This window comes from Halyomorpha halys, unplaced genomic scaffold (assembly GCF_000696795.3).
Source record: "Halyomorpha halys isolate HHAL.00 unplaced genomic scaffold, Hhal_1.1 Scaffold169.1, whole genome shotgun sequence".
Lineage (NCBI taxonomy): Eukaryota > Metazoa > Arthropoda > Insecta > Hemiptera > Pentatomidae > Halyomorpha > Halyomorpha halys.
In genome coordinates this window covers 138,206-150,954 of record NW_027104700.1, presented here as the reverse complement: position 1 = coordinate 150,954, position 12,749 = coordinate 138,206, and the positions used below count along the sequence as shown (strand labels likewise).

Here is a 12,749-nt window from a genome sequence, read left to right as displayed (position 1 = left end):
TCGTTTCTTAAGAATATTAGATTTTTATTGTGTCAAAACAATCTTTAAAACAAATTATTGGTTATTTACAAAATATTATTAATGTTAAATACATATCATCTTTGGTTAATTGTACTTATAAAAAATATTATTTTTATACAATCTTATCATTTTGTAAATCAAGACAGAAAAAGAAACTAATTACAATTTAATTTAAAAAATCATTAAAAAGAAATACCTAATATAATGTAAAACTATAATTAATACAACATTTTAAAAAAAAAGAAAAAAAAGCAAACTACTATAAAAAAAGAAGATAAAAATCACAGTATTATTACTTTGGTAAAAAAAACTCTTTACCCATTTTAATTAAATATTATAAAAATTACTAGAATTTTCTTTTGTTTCCTTAAATTCATTTAATTTCCATCTACTAATGAATTTTGCAATAATTACTGAAACCATAAATAGTGATAATACAGAGCCTAATAGAAAAGAATTAATAACTAAGTTGTTCTGGGGTGTCTTCAGGTCAAGATTATCTTTTTTTAATACTAAGATCTGTGATTCCATTTCAGTACCCATCACTTGGACCTAAAAAATAAAGAAAGTTGAAAATTAAAGACACTTAAAACTTAGGCTGAAACTACATTTAAAGTACAAAATCGTAGGATTAGAGGTAAAAGTAGACCAAGTAATGTAAACAAAACTAGCACTTCACCTCCAATTCAATAAAATTACTTATCTCTTATTCTTTTGAGATTAAAAATGATTGGCTTTTTTACACATATCTGAATTATAGATCATTGGAAAATTGGTCAGCGCCAACAAATAAAACATTAAAGTTTTTATTAGGATAATTTTGGCTCAGAAAAATAGATGATCCTCGGAAGATACTAGATAGAGGTGTGGATCTAAATGAAGTAAAATGACAGAAGTACAAAAAAATAGATGAATAATAAAAATAGCAAAATAATTAATAAGAATAACAAGAAGAAAGATGAGATGAGAGGAAGTTAAAATATATCACAAAATGATGCAATAGAATAAAAATAAGAAGTAATGAAGTAAAACAATAAGGTGATGAAGTTAGTAAGTATGAGTTTAAACATAGTGAAATAAATCAAAAATAAAATAAGAGATGAAATTGTTGTGAAATGTTAAACCAGGTGGTGTTTGGTCTCCATCGATACTGAAGGTTACATGTTGGACAGTCATGGATTGATTTCTCTATTATCTATGATCCAGATATATTTCATTTATGATAATATAGAAGACACGTATTGGCATTTTTTTAACCAACAATTTTTAAAATATTTAAAATGAATGTCGTAAACCTATTTATACTATGTCATGATAATTTAATGTAATTAATAATTACTAGATTAATAATTTAGGTAAACAGTTGAATTATATTTAGCTAATAAGTATTATAATTTGCATTAGTTTATCTTTTAGATTATATTTCTACAAATCCAAGTTTAATGTCTAGTACTTAGATATATTATGCTTTATTTATTTTCCCTTTTTATTTATTTCTTTTTCTTATGAAATGGTGATGTATTCTGTACTTTTTTTTTTTAATTCAAATTTATGTTACGTGTTATATTTCTCAATTTTAATTTTATTCATGTTCTTAATTTTTTTGTTAATTTCATTTTTATTTATTTATTTCTTAAAAATAATTTTAATTGATTTTCTTCTAAATCGTAACAGGGCTAAACTAAAGCTATAAACTTGAACAAATTACAATAGTCCCAGCATCTAAAATATTCATGGCAGATTGTTGGTTTTGGAGCTGGCCTTAGTTCAAAACTAACAAGCTTGCTCTAATTTATCTCAAAATAAAATGCCTCAGGGGAAAGGTTGTACAAAAAATTAAATCATGCCAAACTAATTTATTTCAATGATGTTCAACTTCAACTGGAAATACTGTTTTGAGGCTCATTATTGTTACGTCAAGGATTGAATCCAATTGCATTCGTCCATGATTTAAAAAACATTAATAAGTAGTTTAACTAGAAAGTGGTGTATTAAATGATGTGACATAAGTCCTGCTAGCAATAAAATAACTAGAGATAAGGCCTTGTAATGGTTTATAAAAAGCTTAACTTTCTAGACAATAAATACTAAGATGCCAATATTCAGTTGATATCTCAGAGCTACAGGCTAATTAGTACTTAGAGAACAGACTGTTCTGTTAAACAAAGGGCTAAAGATTCCCAAAACGAGTTAAATTTTAAAGGAATTAAAATTGGATACAACTTTAACATTTATTTAAAAACCAAAGTTATTTAAAGAGTGGATAATACTGGCTCTATCAAAGTAAAAATAATTATATTCAACCTAAGAGCTAAATGACAACAGTTATCTCACCCATTCTTTAGGCACATTAAAGTTAACGCCAAAACATGCTTCAGAATAGCAGTCTGTATATCACTGAAACGAGTTCAAGTCTGAACTAGTACTACTAAGCTAGAGACACAAAATTAATATGGGAGGAGGGTTTGAGTACTATCTAGAGTATAGATAACTTAATTGGTTTTGATTCTTGGTCTAATTATTTAAGGAAACAGAAGCACAGGACTATCAACCTAAACAATTATCTTAAATAAACAAGATTAACTTCCTGTTTTAAATGTCTAATATGACATATATGATACATATATATATATGTATATATACATCATATATATATGATGTATTTTCATATGGATTTTTAAATTGTCCCCTATTCTGTTATTAATTTTGTAATTTATTATTGATTTTACTTAGTTAATTTCAAATTAAAATTACAAATAAAGATAGGCTTTTTTAAGTTTCTTTATTCACATCAGAAGGATGTGAATAAATAAAATAAATCTATTTAATCTTAGTATGATAGTTTACCTTTACGAGGCACATGTATTTGTAGAGATGTGTTAACTCTGTTGTTTGTGAATTATTAACAACAGATTTTCCTTCCATATTCAATTCAGGAATCCACCATTTAAGCAGATATACATGATTACCCATATATTTTTCCTTGGTCATGAAATTCCAAGTAATTTTTGTCTTCACAAGAGTATCATCTGCTCTAACTGTATTATGTTCGTTAAGCCAAAGGACCTGTAATTAATTTTTCATTAGGACAGTTTTAGTGTATACATATATAAAATAGCACTGATAGTAATATTGAAGATTACTGTAGGATAGAGAACTGAACTGAACAAACTGGGTATTCAAATTATGCAGCAAGTCACTTTGAATAATTAGTTTCTGAACTATTGTGGCATAAAAAACTCGGATTCAATGTGAATCCTTAAATGAGGTATTATTTATTCTAAATGAACTAATGATTCAATATTATTTAAGGTTACAATATGGAACACCACATTACTGAGAAAGTGAAGCCTCAGATAATCAATGATTCATTTGGATTGTAATTTCAAAAAATTACTTACAATTGATCTATTAAACATTTTTTTAAGGATTGATGCCAGTATATAATCGGAATAATAAAATTTGGGCAGAAATTGTTTTAAAACATATATAAAATTAAATCTGAATGAAGGCTTTACAACACCTCTTAATTAAATTGATCCTTCTTATAAGTGTTAAGATACCAATACCTTAAAGATTATTGTATTTAACAATGTACTCATGCATTTATTTAATACTAATTATTATTTGAAGATATTTTTAAAGCTAATTAATAGTTATGATCTTTCATTTACTGGGTTATGAATAGGTGGGAAATTCAATGTTCCTGTTTTTTCTTCTTCTTTTAACTTTAGAATTGAAGTGCTGACATTTTTCTTCACGATTCTTCTTAATATATTGTAATTTATAATGCCCAATGCTCCATCATTGTTGACTGCTATCACCACTATCCTTGTTACTCTTAAAAGCTGTGATTTTGGGATTCTAAACTTGCAAGAGACAGTCTGGAAAAAAAAATAAAATTTTTAATTAAGAGTCTTTATAAAAATGGAAAAAGGACATACAAATAGTTTTTTCACAAATACAATACCTGTAATGATCTAATAGATCAAGTAAATACTTTTTTTATAATTTTAAGGTCTATTTACATTAATGTTGACGTTATATGATTTATATAGAGCAAGAAAACAATAAATATAAGATACTTATATTTATATTTTACTGAAACAACTTTAATTATAAAAATTTAAGACATTACTTGATCTGAATTACTTTTTCTAAAACAATTGCGGCTGAGAAATTCAGCCTCCTTAAAACATAAATGACTGTTATGAACTTCAACATTCCTACTGCAATCTTTTTTTGTATGTTTGTTTTGGTTTAAATAAATGGTGCTTATGAATATTATGTCTTTGATTTCAATTGATAAACTTTCTGGTCATTAGAAAGTGTCTGTAACATTTACTCATAAGTGGATAAAGTAATACTTGAATAAAATCTCTCTTTGCTGTTTGTTTATTAATTTAAATAATAAATCTTTATAATTAAACTTACACAAAATATATACATATATAAACCCCCTCAAAATTTTAGGTTTTATTTTTTAACTTTGAATGGCACAAATCTTACGTATAATATAACCTTTAAACTAGCATCTTGGAAGTTTCTATGAAAGATGTTGAAGGAGAGGTTACCCTCCATTTCCATTAATTTTAAAACTGAAAACGAGGTTTGAGGTTTGAGAACCCATTTCGAAATGAGAAAGTTTGGTAAAAATTTTACTCTAACAGTTACTAAAATTTAAAATAAATAGCAATATAATTTTGTGTATGAATAGAAAAGAAAATTATTAATGTGAAGTGACAACATTCGTAATATAAGTGAGATCTTCCAAAACAAAAGAACTGGAAAAATTAAAGTATTTCATAATATAATTGGAAAAATTAAAATACTTTTTTTTTACTAATTTTTTTTTTTTTAAAGAAATTCTTGCAGCAACATCCATACTTGTAGCCACGATCTTATTATTTCCGCTGAGGACACAACTTGTTTCATCTTGAGGATGGAGAAGATCTCAGGGAGGAGGGCATGAAAAGAAGTAGAGGACATATCGGGTCAATTTGTCGAATTGTGACAAGAAGGGGGATGGCCATTGTTGCAGTGCCCCATCTAGTTAATTGTGACCCTCCTCGTGACCAGCGCTCGTGACCCTGGAAGTGGCAGGTGCTTCGCCTGACCTCACGACCCCATACCTCACATTATATCATATTCCTCCTCTGGCTCTCCCGTCGATGTCTTCCGCATCAATTATACTCGCTCTCCTTTTGTATTCTCCTCCTAGGCCAAATAGAGAACGAAGAAAACCCAGTCTCGCATTCTCATAGGTGAGCCGTTTGTTACCAACCTTTACTTCTGTAATGCCTACATAGAATGTTTAACTTGTCACTTTACCTAATTTTTGTTTGAACAATAATTTTTTCATATTAATATTATTATGACTATCCACTTATCTGTCCGATATTTTCGTACTGATATTCTTTTCCCTGGGAAGAGAATGGCTTAATCATTTATTACCTTTATGTGATTCACACGCATCTATTTAGTCGATAATATCCTGTTTAAAGTCACACTGTGTTTAGAAAATGAATGTTTTATAGAACTAAGTTAAATTTAATAGATTTACCTCTATTAACATTTGGCCTGCGCGTGTTACATATTGTTTCCAAATGAATCCAATTTCTTAGGGATTTATATTTCTCCCACTAGACTACATATGGATAAGTGATCTTGCAAATAGGTCATGAATTTGATAAAACTTACGAAGATTGATAAAACATGTATGCTCATATGCGAATTATACATATTGAAACCTTTAACTGTGTACTACACATCTATTTGTGGTGAGTTGTATTTGTACAGATATCTTCGATCCCCAAATCTGGACAAATGACTGACATGGCATCCTCATACAAGACTGAAAAGACAAGAAACTGCTCGTCGATTCCGACTGTTATACATTTATTAGACAAACGGTCCAAACTTCCAATCCATTACAAAAGACTGATCTACATGACAGTTATAAAGCTTATCTGGACATACGGGGTTGAGCTTTGGGGCTCCGCTAAACCATCGAATTTCTCTCGAATCCAATCTTTAGTCTAAAATCCTTAATGCTCCTTACTTTGTCACAAATCAAATCATCCATCAGGACCTCAATGTCCCATATGTTGTCGATTTGGCCAGAACCAGATACCAATCCTTCTATAATAAACTTCCCAACCACCCAAACCAACTCTTTTCTAACCTGACTTCTCCTTCACTACCTAATAATCCTCCTAGGCGTCTGAAAAAAAGATGGCCTCGTGATCTTCTCCTTTAGAAATGTTTTTGGAGTTCTAGCAATGGGTAGATTCTCCACATGTTTGTATTATGTCATAATATCACTTACAGTAAATTTACTTGATGTGTATATATGTGGTAAATAACAGTAAATAAATTATTAAAAAAAAATCTTTGATCCCCAAGTTGAAAAACGAATTAAATAAAGGCTTTTCACAGTTTCCGGAGACTGTTCACAACTTTACTAGCAATTCTGCCATATTTTAGATAAAATAGATCGTATTTTTTATCAGGAGCATTGCCGTATCAAGTGGAGAGGAAGAAATTAAAAATAAATATTGAAGATCGTAAACAGAACTAAATATTGGCGAAGAGAAGTTCTGTGATTCGTATGATTGATTGCACCTCCAAAAACCTCCTGACCTGGCATGTACAAGCAGTCTCTTAATATTTTCTTGTTAATCTAAAGAGGCCGTTACAAAGCCGCCGGTAAATGACGGTCGTAATTAGCAGAGCCGCGTGCTCCTAAAGGGAGGGCTCACGGAAAGCCTTCTCCCTAAGAAATAATCTTTTGTTGTTTTTGAAGACGGAATTAATCGGGGAGGTAGCCGCCCGACATGGGCCGAATACAATTACAGAAAAAAAGCTCCCCCCGAAGCGGCTTTTCATTAGCTACCTAAAGAGGAGCCCACCTCGGGATATAATGGGCTCGGAAGACAATTGGTCAGCCTCGACGGCCGTTTCGTGAGTCCTCGTATTAAGAAGGATCGGGTCATTAGCGACACGACAGCGGTGATCCACTTTGCTTCTCGTCGACAGAAATTTTTCGGTAGTCAGTTATTTAAAACCTACCTTAAGTTCCATTTCGGCATGGCCCGGTACCCGGTGAGATAAAAAGATCGATTCGGTCACCTTTAAACATTAAATCAGTATAATAGTATTGCCGTTTAACAATATTTCAAGATATAATATAATAATACTAAAATGTGAATGTTTATAATCTGTTAAATTTAACCCGGATATGCCTTTTCGCCTATATATGTTATCCTCAATATCCCAATTCGACCAATGGCCGAAATTTAGAGATTGTTTATTTTTTATAGAACAGACAAACTATTCATTAGCAAATATAATACTCGATTAAACTAAGACTATAGAATTTTGCTCCTTTTTAAAAAAAAAAAAAAAAAAATATAACATGGTAATGTTCTCATGGAATTTAGAAATTTATATATTTAAATAAAACCATGTTAATAACCGAAGATATAGCATTTGATGGGTATTCCATTGGTATAGAATGTAAATAAATATGAACTGTAGTTCATATAACCATTTTATATCATTATATTTTTTAATATTAAACTTTCATTGAAATTGATGTAATATTGTTTTTAATATACGCTTTGCTGTATTACAAATACTACTATAGCAATTAAAAATTTGTTTGTTAAAAGTTTTATTTGTTATTAAAAAAAAATATTTTAGTTCAAAGCAGAACAACATTCAATGCTATTGTTTTATTTATTCTAAATAATATGTATTTTTAAAATAATCTCAAACATACATTCTTCTACCTGTCTTTCAAAGGCCTCGAAAGAAATCCTCGAAGAAAACCTCGAAAATGTAACCAAAAAAGATTTTTGGTGTATGAAAAAAAACTTGAGCTATTTATGATATTTTAAATTTAGTGATGTGAGTATGATTTGTTCAATTAGACTTCTGCACTCGCAATTATGCTTAAAAAAATATTATTTGTATGCTTTCTAATTAAAATCAGATCGTCCCAGTAGCATGTATATGATTAATTTTGGAAAGGGTGTTGTATAGATCGGTATTACTAGATATTGAAAGATAACAATGATTTTTTATAGCTGAATATGCATTATATTTTACTATATTTATATGTTAATTTAAATTTTTATTATTTTATTGAATTGTTTACTTTACTTAATTTAAATATTTATTTCACTTTAAGGTTAATTTTGTTTTATTTGTTATCAATTTATTATTTCATAATTATTTTTATTTCAGTAAGCATGGTGTAAATTTACTCTCTTATTTCTATTTCGAGTATTCTTAGTTCAAATGTTTGATAATAATTTTAAATCAATTTTCGTGCAATCAAAAATAATCATTAGATTTTATATAATTAAATGAAATTCTAAATATATTGAACAGAAAAAACATTCAATTTACTCGAATTATAATTCCAATTTATATTACTTGAGAGATGTAGAGACGAGCCTACTACCATCATGAATAACCGTGCTAAAAGTCGGGAACAATTTGAGTTTTTAATTTTTTTTTTTCAGACTGGACCAATTTTTTCGACTGTGAAAGATCAGGGGCTACAAAAAAGTAGTATCAGTTTAGCCGCAAACTTTGCATATAAATTTCTTATTACTGGCGGAAGTGCTTTGGCAGGGGCCGGGATCAGGGCGCACTCCCTGGGGAAATGTAAACGAAAAAAGGCCCGTTCCCGCTTTGCGCTTCACAATGTTAACATTAATTATTCATTCCATACAGTGGGAAATTTAGCCACTTAGTTCTAGCTTAATGAACTTCGTAACTAGTATGCTAATCTTTAACATTAGCCCGCAAGTATAAAGAAATGTAATTATTATTGCCATAAGCTGCGTAAAGGAAACTTGTTTATTTTATAGATATAAATTCAATTTGCTTATTCTAGGATATAACCGCAAATTTTGATTTATCCTTAGTTATATATTTATCGTTTATACTTGCCCACGCTCAGCGGAGAAGGGGGTGAGTTAAAGAAAAATAATTAAAAAATAAATATAATCGCAAAAGGGGAAAAGCCACGTTATTTTTTCTTGGAAATAACGAAAACCCCGAAGCATTATGCCCACAATATTACAAAAATATACCCCTATATAAACAATTGTTGAATTATGACTACTGGCGAATACCTTTACATGTAGATAACAGAAAACCTAGTGGTGTTACCTACCCACCTGTTGAATTATCGTAATATTCCGTGAACAACAAAAGAAAAAAAACATAAGGAAATTAACAAATTGAAAGCAGAGAAAGAACAGCAGAACTATATATACAAAAGTTTAATAATAATAAGAAATATATGTACACAGAATAAAAAAGGAAAAAAAAAGAATTCTTATCAATTAATAAAACAATTACAACTTATAGATTGACTTAACCTTAATTTAAATGCTTAACCTTAATAACTATATTTACATTATAATCCAAAAGAGTATAAAGTGAAGATAAAATTTAAAAAAACAAAATAAAATTTAGTTAAATCCCCACGTAGTTCTTGGGTGCACTCCTGGCCGAACATAAGGTTGTCCGATATTTCCTTTCCGTCTCACCTTCCCCAGACGTTTTAGAATGACACCTGCTACAACTCTCTTATCCAGGACGTGCTGAAGAAACGTCACTGCACTATATCTCCATTTCTAGTGTTAATCTCCGTCCATTGAAGTAGAACACCATAATTTTGAAAAAAAAAAACACATACGAGGACATTTCTCATATGGTGCTATTTCGGTTCAAACAGTTAAGATAGAGGGCCTTTAAACTATTGCCACTTCATATTGAACAATCGTAACGTGTTCCAAAATCGAACTGCCACCTTCACAAAACCAAAACCCCCTCTTCTGAACATGCGTGTTCCAAAATCAAACTGTCGCCTTCACAAATACAAAACCCACTGGTCTGAACCTATCGCTCGTGTTTTGTTTTTCCCATGACAACCATAACACCTCTTGTCTACACAGAACTAGCCAGTGTTTTTATTTCACTATGACAACCGTAACACCCCTTGTCTACGCAGATATCGCCAGTGTTTTTATTTCACCATGGCAACCGTAACAACTGTTCCCACCCAAGAAATAAAAAAGGGGTGGGAATCAATAAAAATTTAAAAGACAAGAATAAACAAATATATTTAAGGAAGAAAATCTTAGTACCGAAGACAACATTATTAACAAAATAAGCAATAAATATAAACACGAACCTCTAATTTTAATAAAATAGGACTCAAAATTATAGAAACAGAAATAGGAGCCTCAACATTAGCCCTTGACAACCAAAAAGGAATAGTTGTTGTAAACTAAAATGCCATAATCATAGACAGATATAAATAAGTATTGATATTATATAATGAAACACACCAAAAACCCAAAGAATAACTAAATAAATTATTAATTATAATAAAATATATCCTTATAGTCTCAATAATAAAGTGAAATAGAAAATCCAGAGTAGCCTGTAACCTATTTAATGACTTATAAATGTTGTAATAGTCGAAATCGATGAGCAGTTTCAGTCGAAGCAATATTAAATTTGATTATTCCACCATCATTGTTAATAGGCTCGTTATACTCTTAGATACCAAGAAATCGAATTAGATGAAAACTATCTGAACCACGATCTTAAATTATTTAATTTAATTAGTTTTATATTTAATAAGTCCACACGGACGAAGAAAATACGGTTTGTTGTAACAGGACTAGACCTGTTATGTTTTATAGTCATTAAACAGACAATATCAATATAATAAAGATGTTAAAATATCACAAAACATTAATAAAATAAATATAATAATTAGATAGGTCTAAAATTAAATTTACTTTTTTCGATTTCTTAATCCTTAAATAACTTTATTAAAAATTAATGAATAATAAAATAATTAATTGTTGATGGTGCATTCCAAAAATCGTTCTTAATATATTAAAAATAAGTAAATTCAATTTTGTATAATTTTAAAAATATTGTTGTAGCATAAATTTGAAATAAGTAATAAATATTATAATAAATTATTCGTATAGGACGCCTTACTTCTAAGATGTGTACCTAAATGACTTTAAATTAGTATTTAATTAATTGATTTTACTTAATATTATACATTATTTATACAATTAATGATAAAATATGAAATTACCTGGCCTACATTACGCATGGATCTGTTCATATATACAAGACTGATGCTATAGAGCTCTGCGTTTGGTACTGCTTCCCACTCAAGAAATCCATCGTTGAGAGTTGGAGTTTTCGGGAAGACCAACGCTTCTTTGCTCGGTGGATGGATCTCCTTGAAGAAGCTGCAAGCTGTTTGGCAACCTTCAGACTAAAAAAAAAAATACATTAGATTAAAAAACAATTAATGAAATAAGTGTGTTCATAAAATTAAACTCTAAAAAATAAGTCAAAGATAAATATCAAAACTCAGCAATAATACATTGCGGGAAATTTTTTTGTTTTATAAATTAAATCGTTATAAATTATTGTTATTATCATTATTTTTTTTCAGAATAACTCATGTTTTGAAATTTATTATAGGACGAAATTCTAAAACGTCTCTCGGAAAAATAAAATTTTTGACAACTCCTTACTTAGGTATTTCAATTTAAAATACTAGAATATATATTTATCCTAAAGAAAGTTTTGCCAAAAACAATTCTATTTTTCGTGTATTGTTTAGTCAATAATACAACTATATATTAAGGTGACGTTTCAGAACTTTATTGTTTACATAGTCATGTCCTACAATGAAAAAACAGTTTTTTTGGACAAATAATTTCTTCAACTACTTGTTTTAAAAATATATGTACAGAGTATAATTTAAGGTTAGTAACTATTACACTTAAAACATTACTTAGTAAAAATATTACTAAAATTTGTCTATCACAACGAAGTATTTGTTAAAAAAAAACTGTTTTTTTCATAGTAGGGCATGACTATACAAACAATAAAGTTGAGAAACACCGCCTAAATATAGAGTTGTATCATTGATTGATTCTTAAGACCCAAAAAAATATATATACACAACTGTCAAGAAAAAAATTATTAAAATTACTATTTACTGTAAAAAATTTTCTGTCCGCCAAGAGAACTGCCGGAAGCGGGCCTCCTATTACGCTATGCCTCTGATTACACTGTGGATTAAAATTTCATAGAAAATTTAAGAAGAAATTTTTGGAGATATAAATTGAAGGTTTTGCTGCTGTAATTCGAATATCAAGGTTAAATTAGATGACTATATACTAATATCGTACATAATTGAATAAAGCACGTAATATCGTACATATTTGAATAAAGCGCAATCCGTTATTGCCTTTTTAGTTGCTGACATCAGCTCTATATGGCATAAATGAAATATAAATATATATTTAGTATACAAATTATACCTTGTTTAAAATTTAACCGTTTTAACATGAAATATGAGACATAGACTTATTTTAAAATTAGGCTTTATTATTGTAAATGTTAACAAATAACTATAACAACCATCCATTTCTCTTTTCCTTGTTATGTTAAGAAAAATAGATGCATATTATTTAACACTTTTTATTTATTATTTTTTTTTTTTAGGGCTGTGTAGGTGTTGCATTAAAGACGGTCGCATTAGGGCGCTTTATTATGAGTTATCGAATTGATTAGGAGCAACAAATTGTTGGCATAACAAGTGCTAAAGGAATTAAAAATTATGATATATGTTTTTTATAAATGAACTATTGTTATGTTTT

General features: G+C 28.9%; 1 protein-coding gene across 1 annotated transcript in view; it reads right to left on the bottom strand.

The window, feature by feature from the left end:
• Window positions 1-163: 163 nt before the first annotated feature.
• Window positions 164-12,749, bottom strand: part of LOC136797014 (uncharacterized) — a 105,305-nt gene continuing 92,719 nt past the window's right edge. Inside the window, exons 5-8 of the mRNA XM_067052417.1 lie at window positions 11,165-11,350; window positions 3,696-3,905; window positions 2,869-3,087; window positions 164-573 (exon numbers count right to left, since the gene is read on the bottom strand). Coding sequence (XP_066908518.1) covers window positions 349-573; window positions 2,869-3,087; window positions 3,696-3,905; window positions 11,165-11,350 — 840 coding nt within the window. The 3' untranslated portion in view covers window positions 164-348. The remainder of the gene's footprint in view (window positions 574-2,868; window positions 3,088-3,695; window positions 3,906-11,164; window positions 11,351-12,749) is intronic.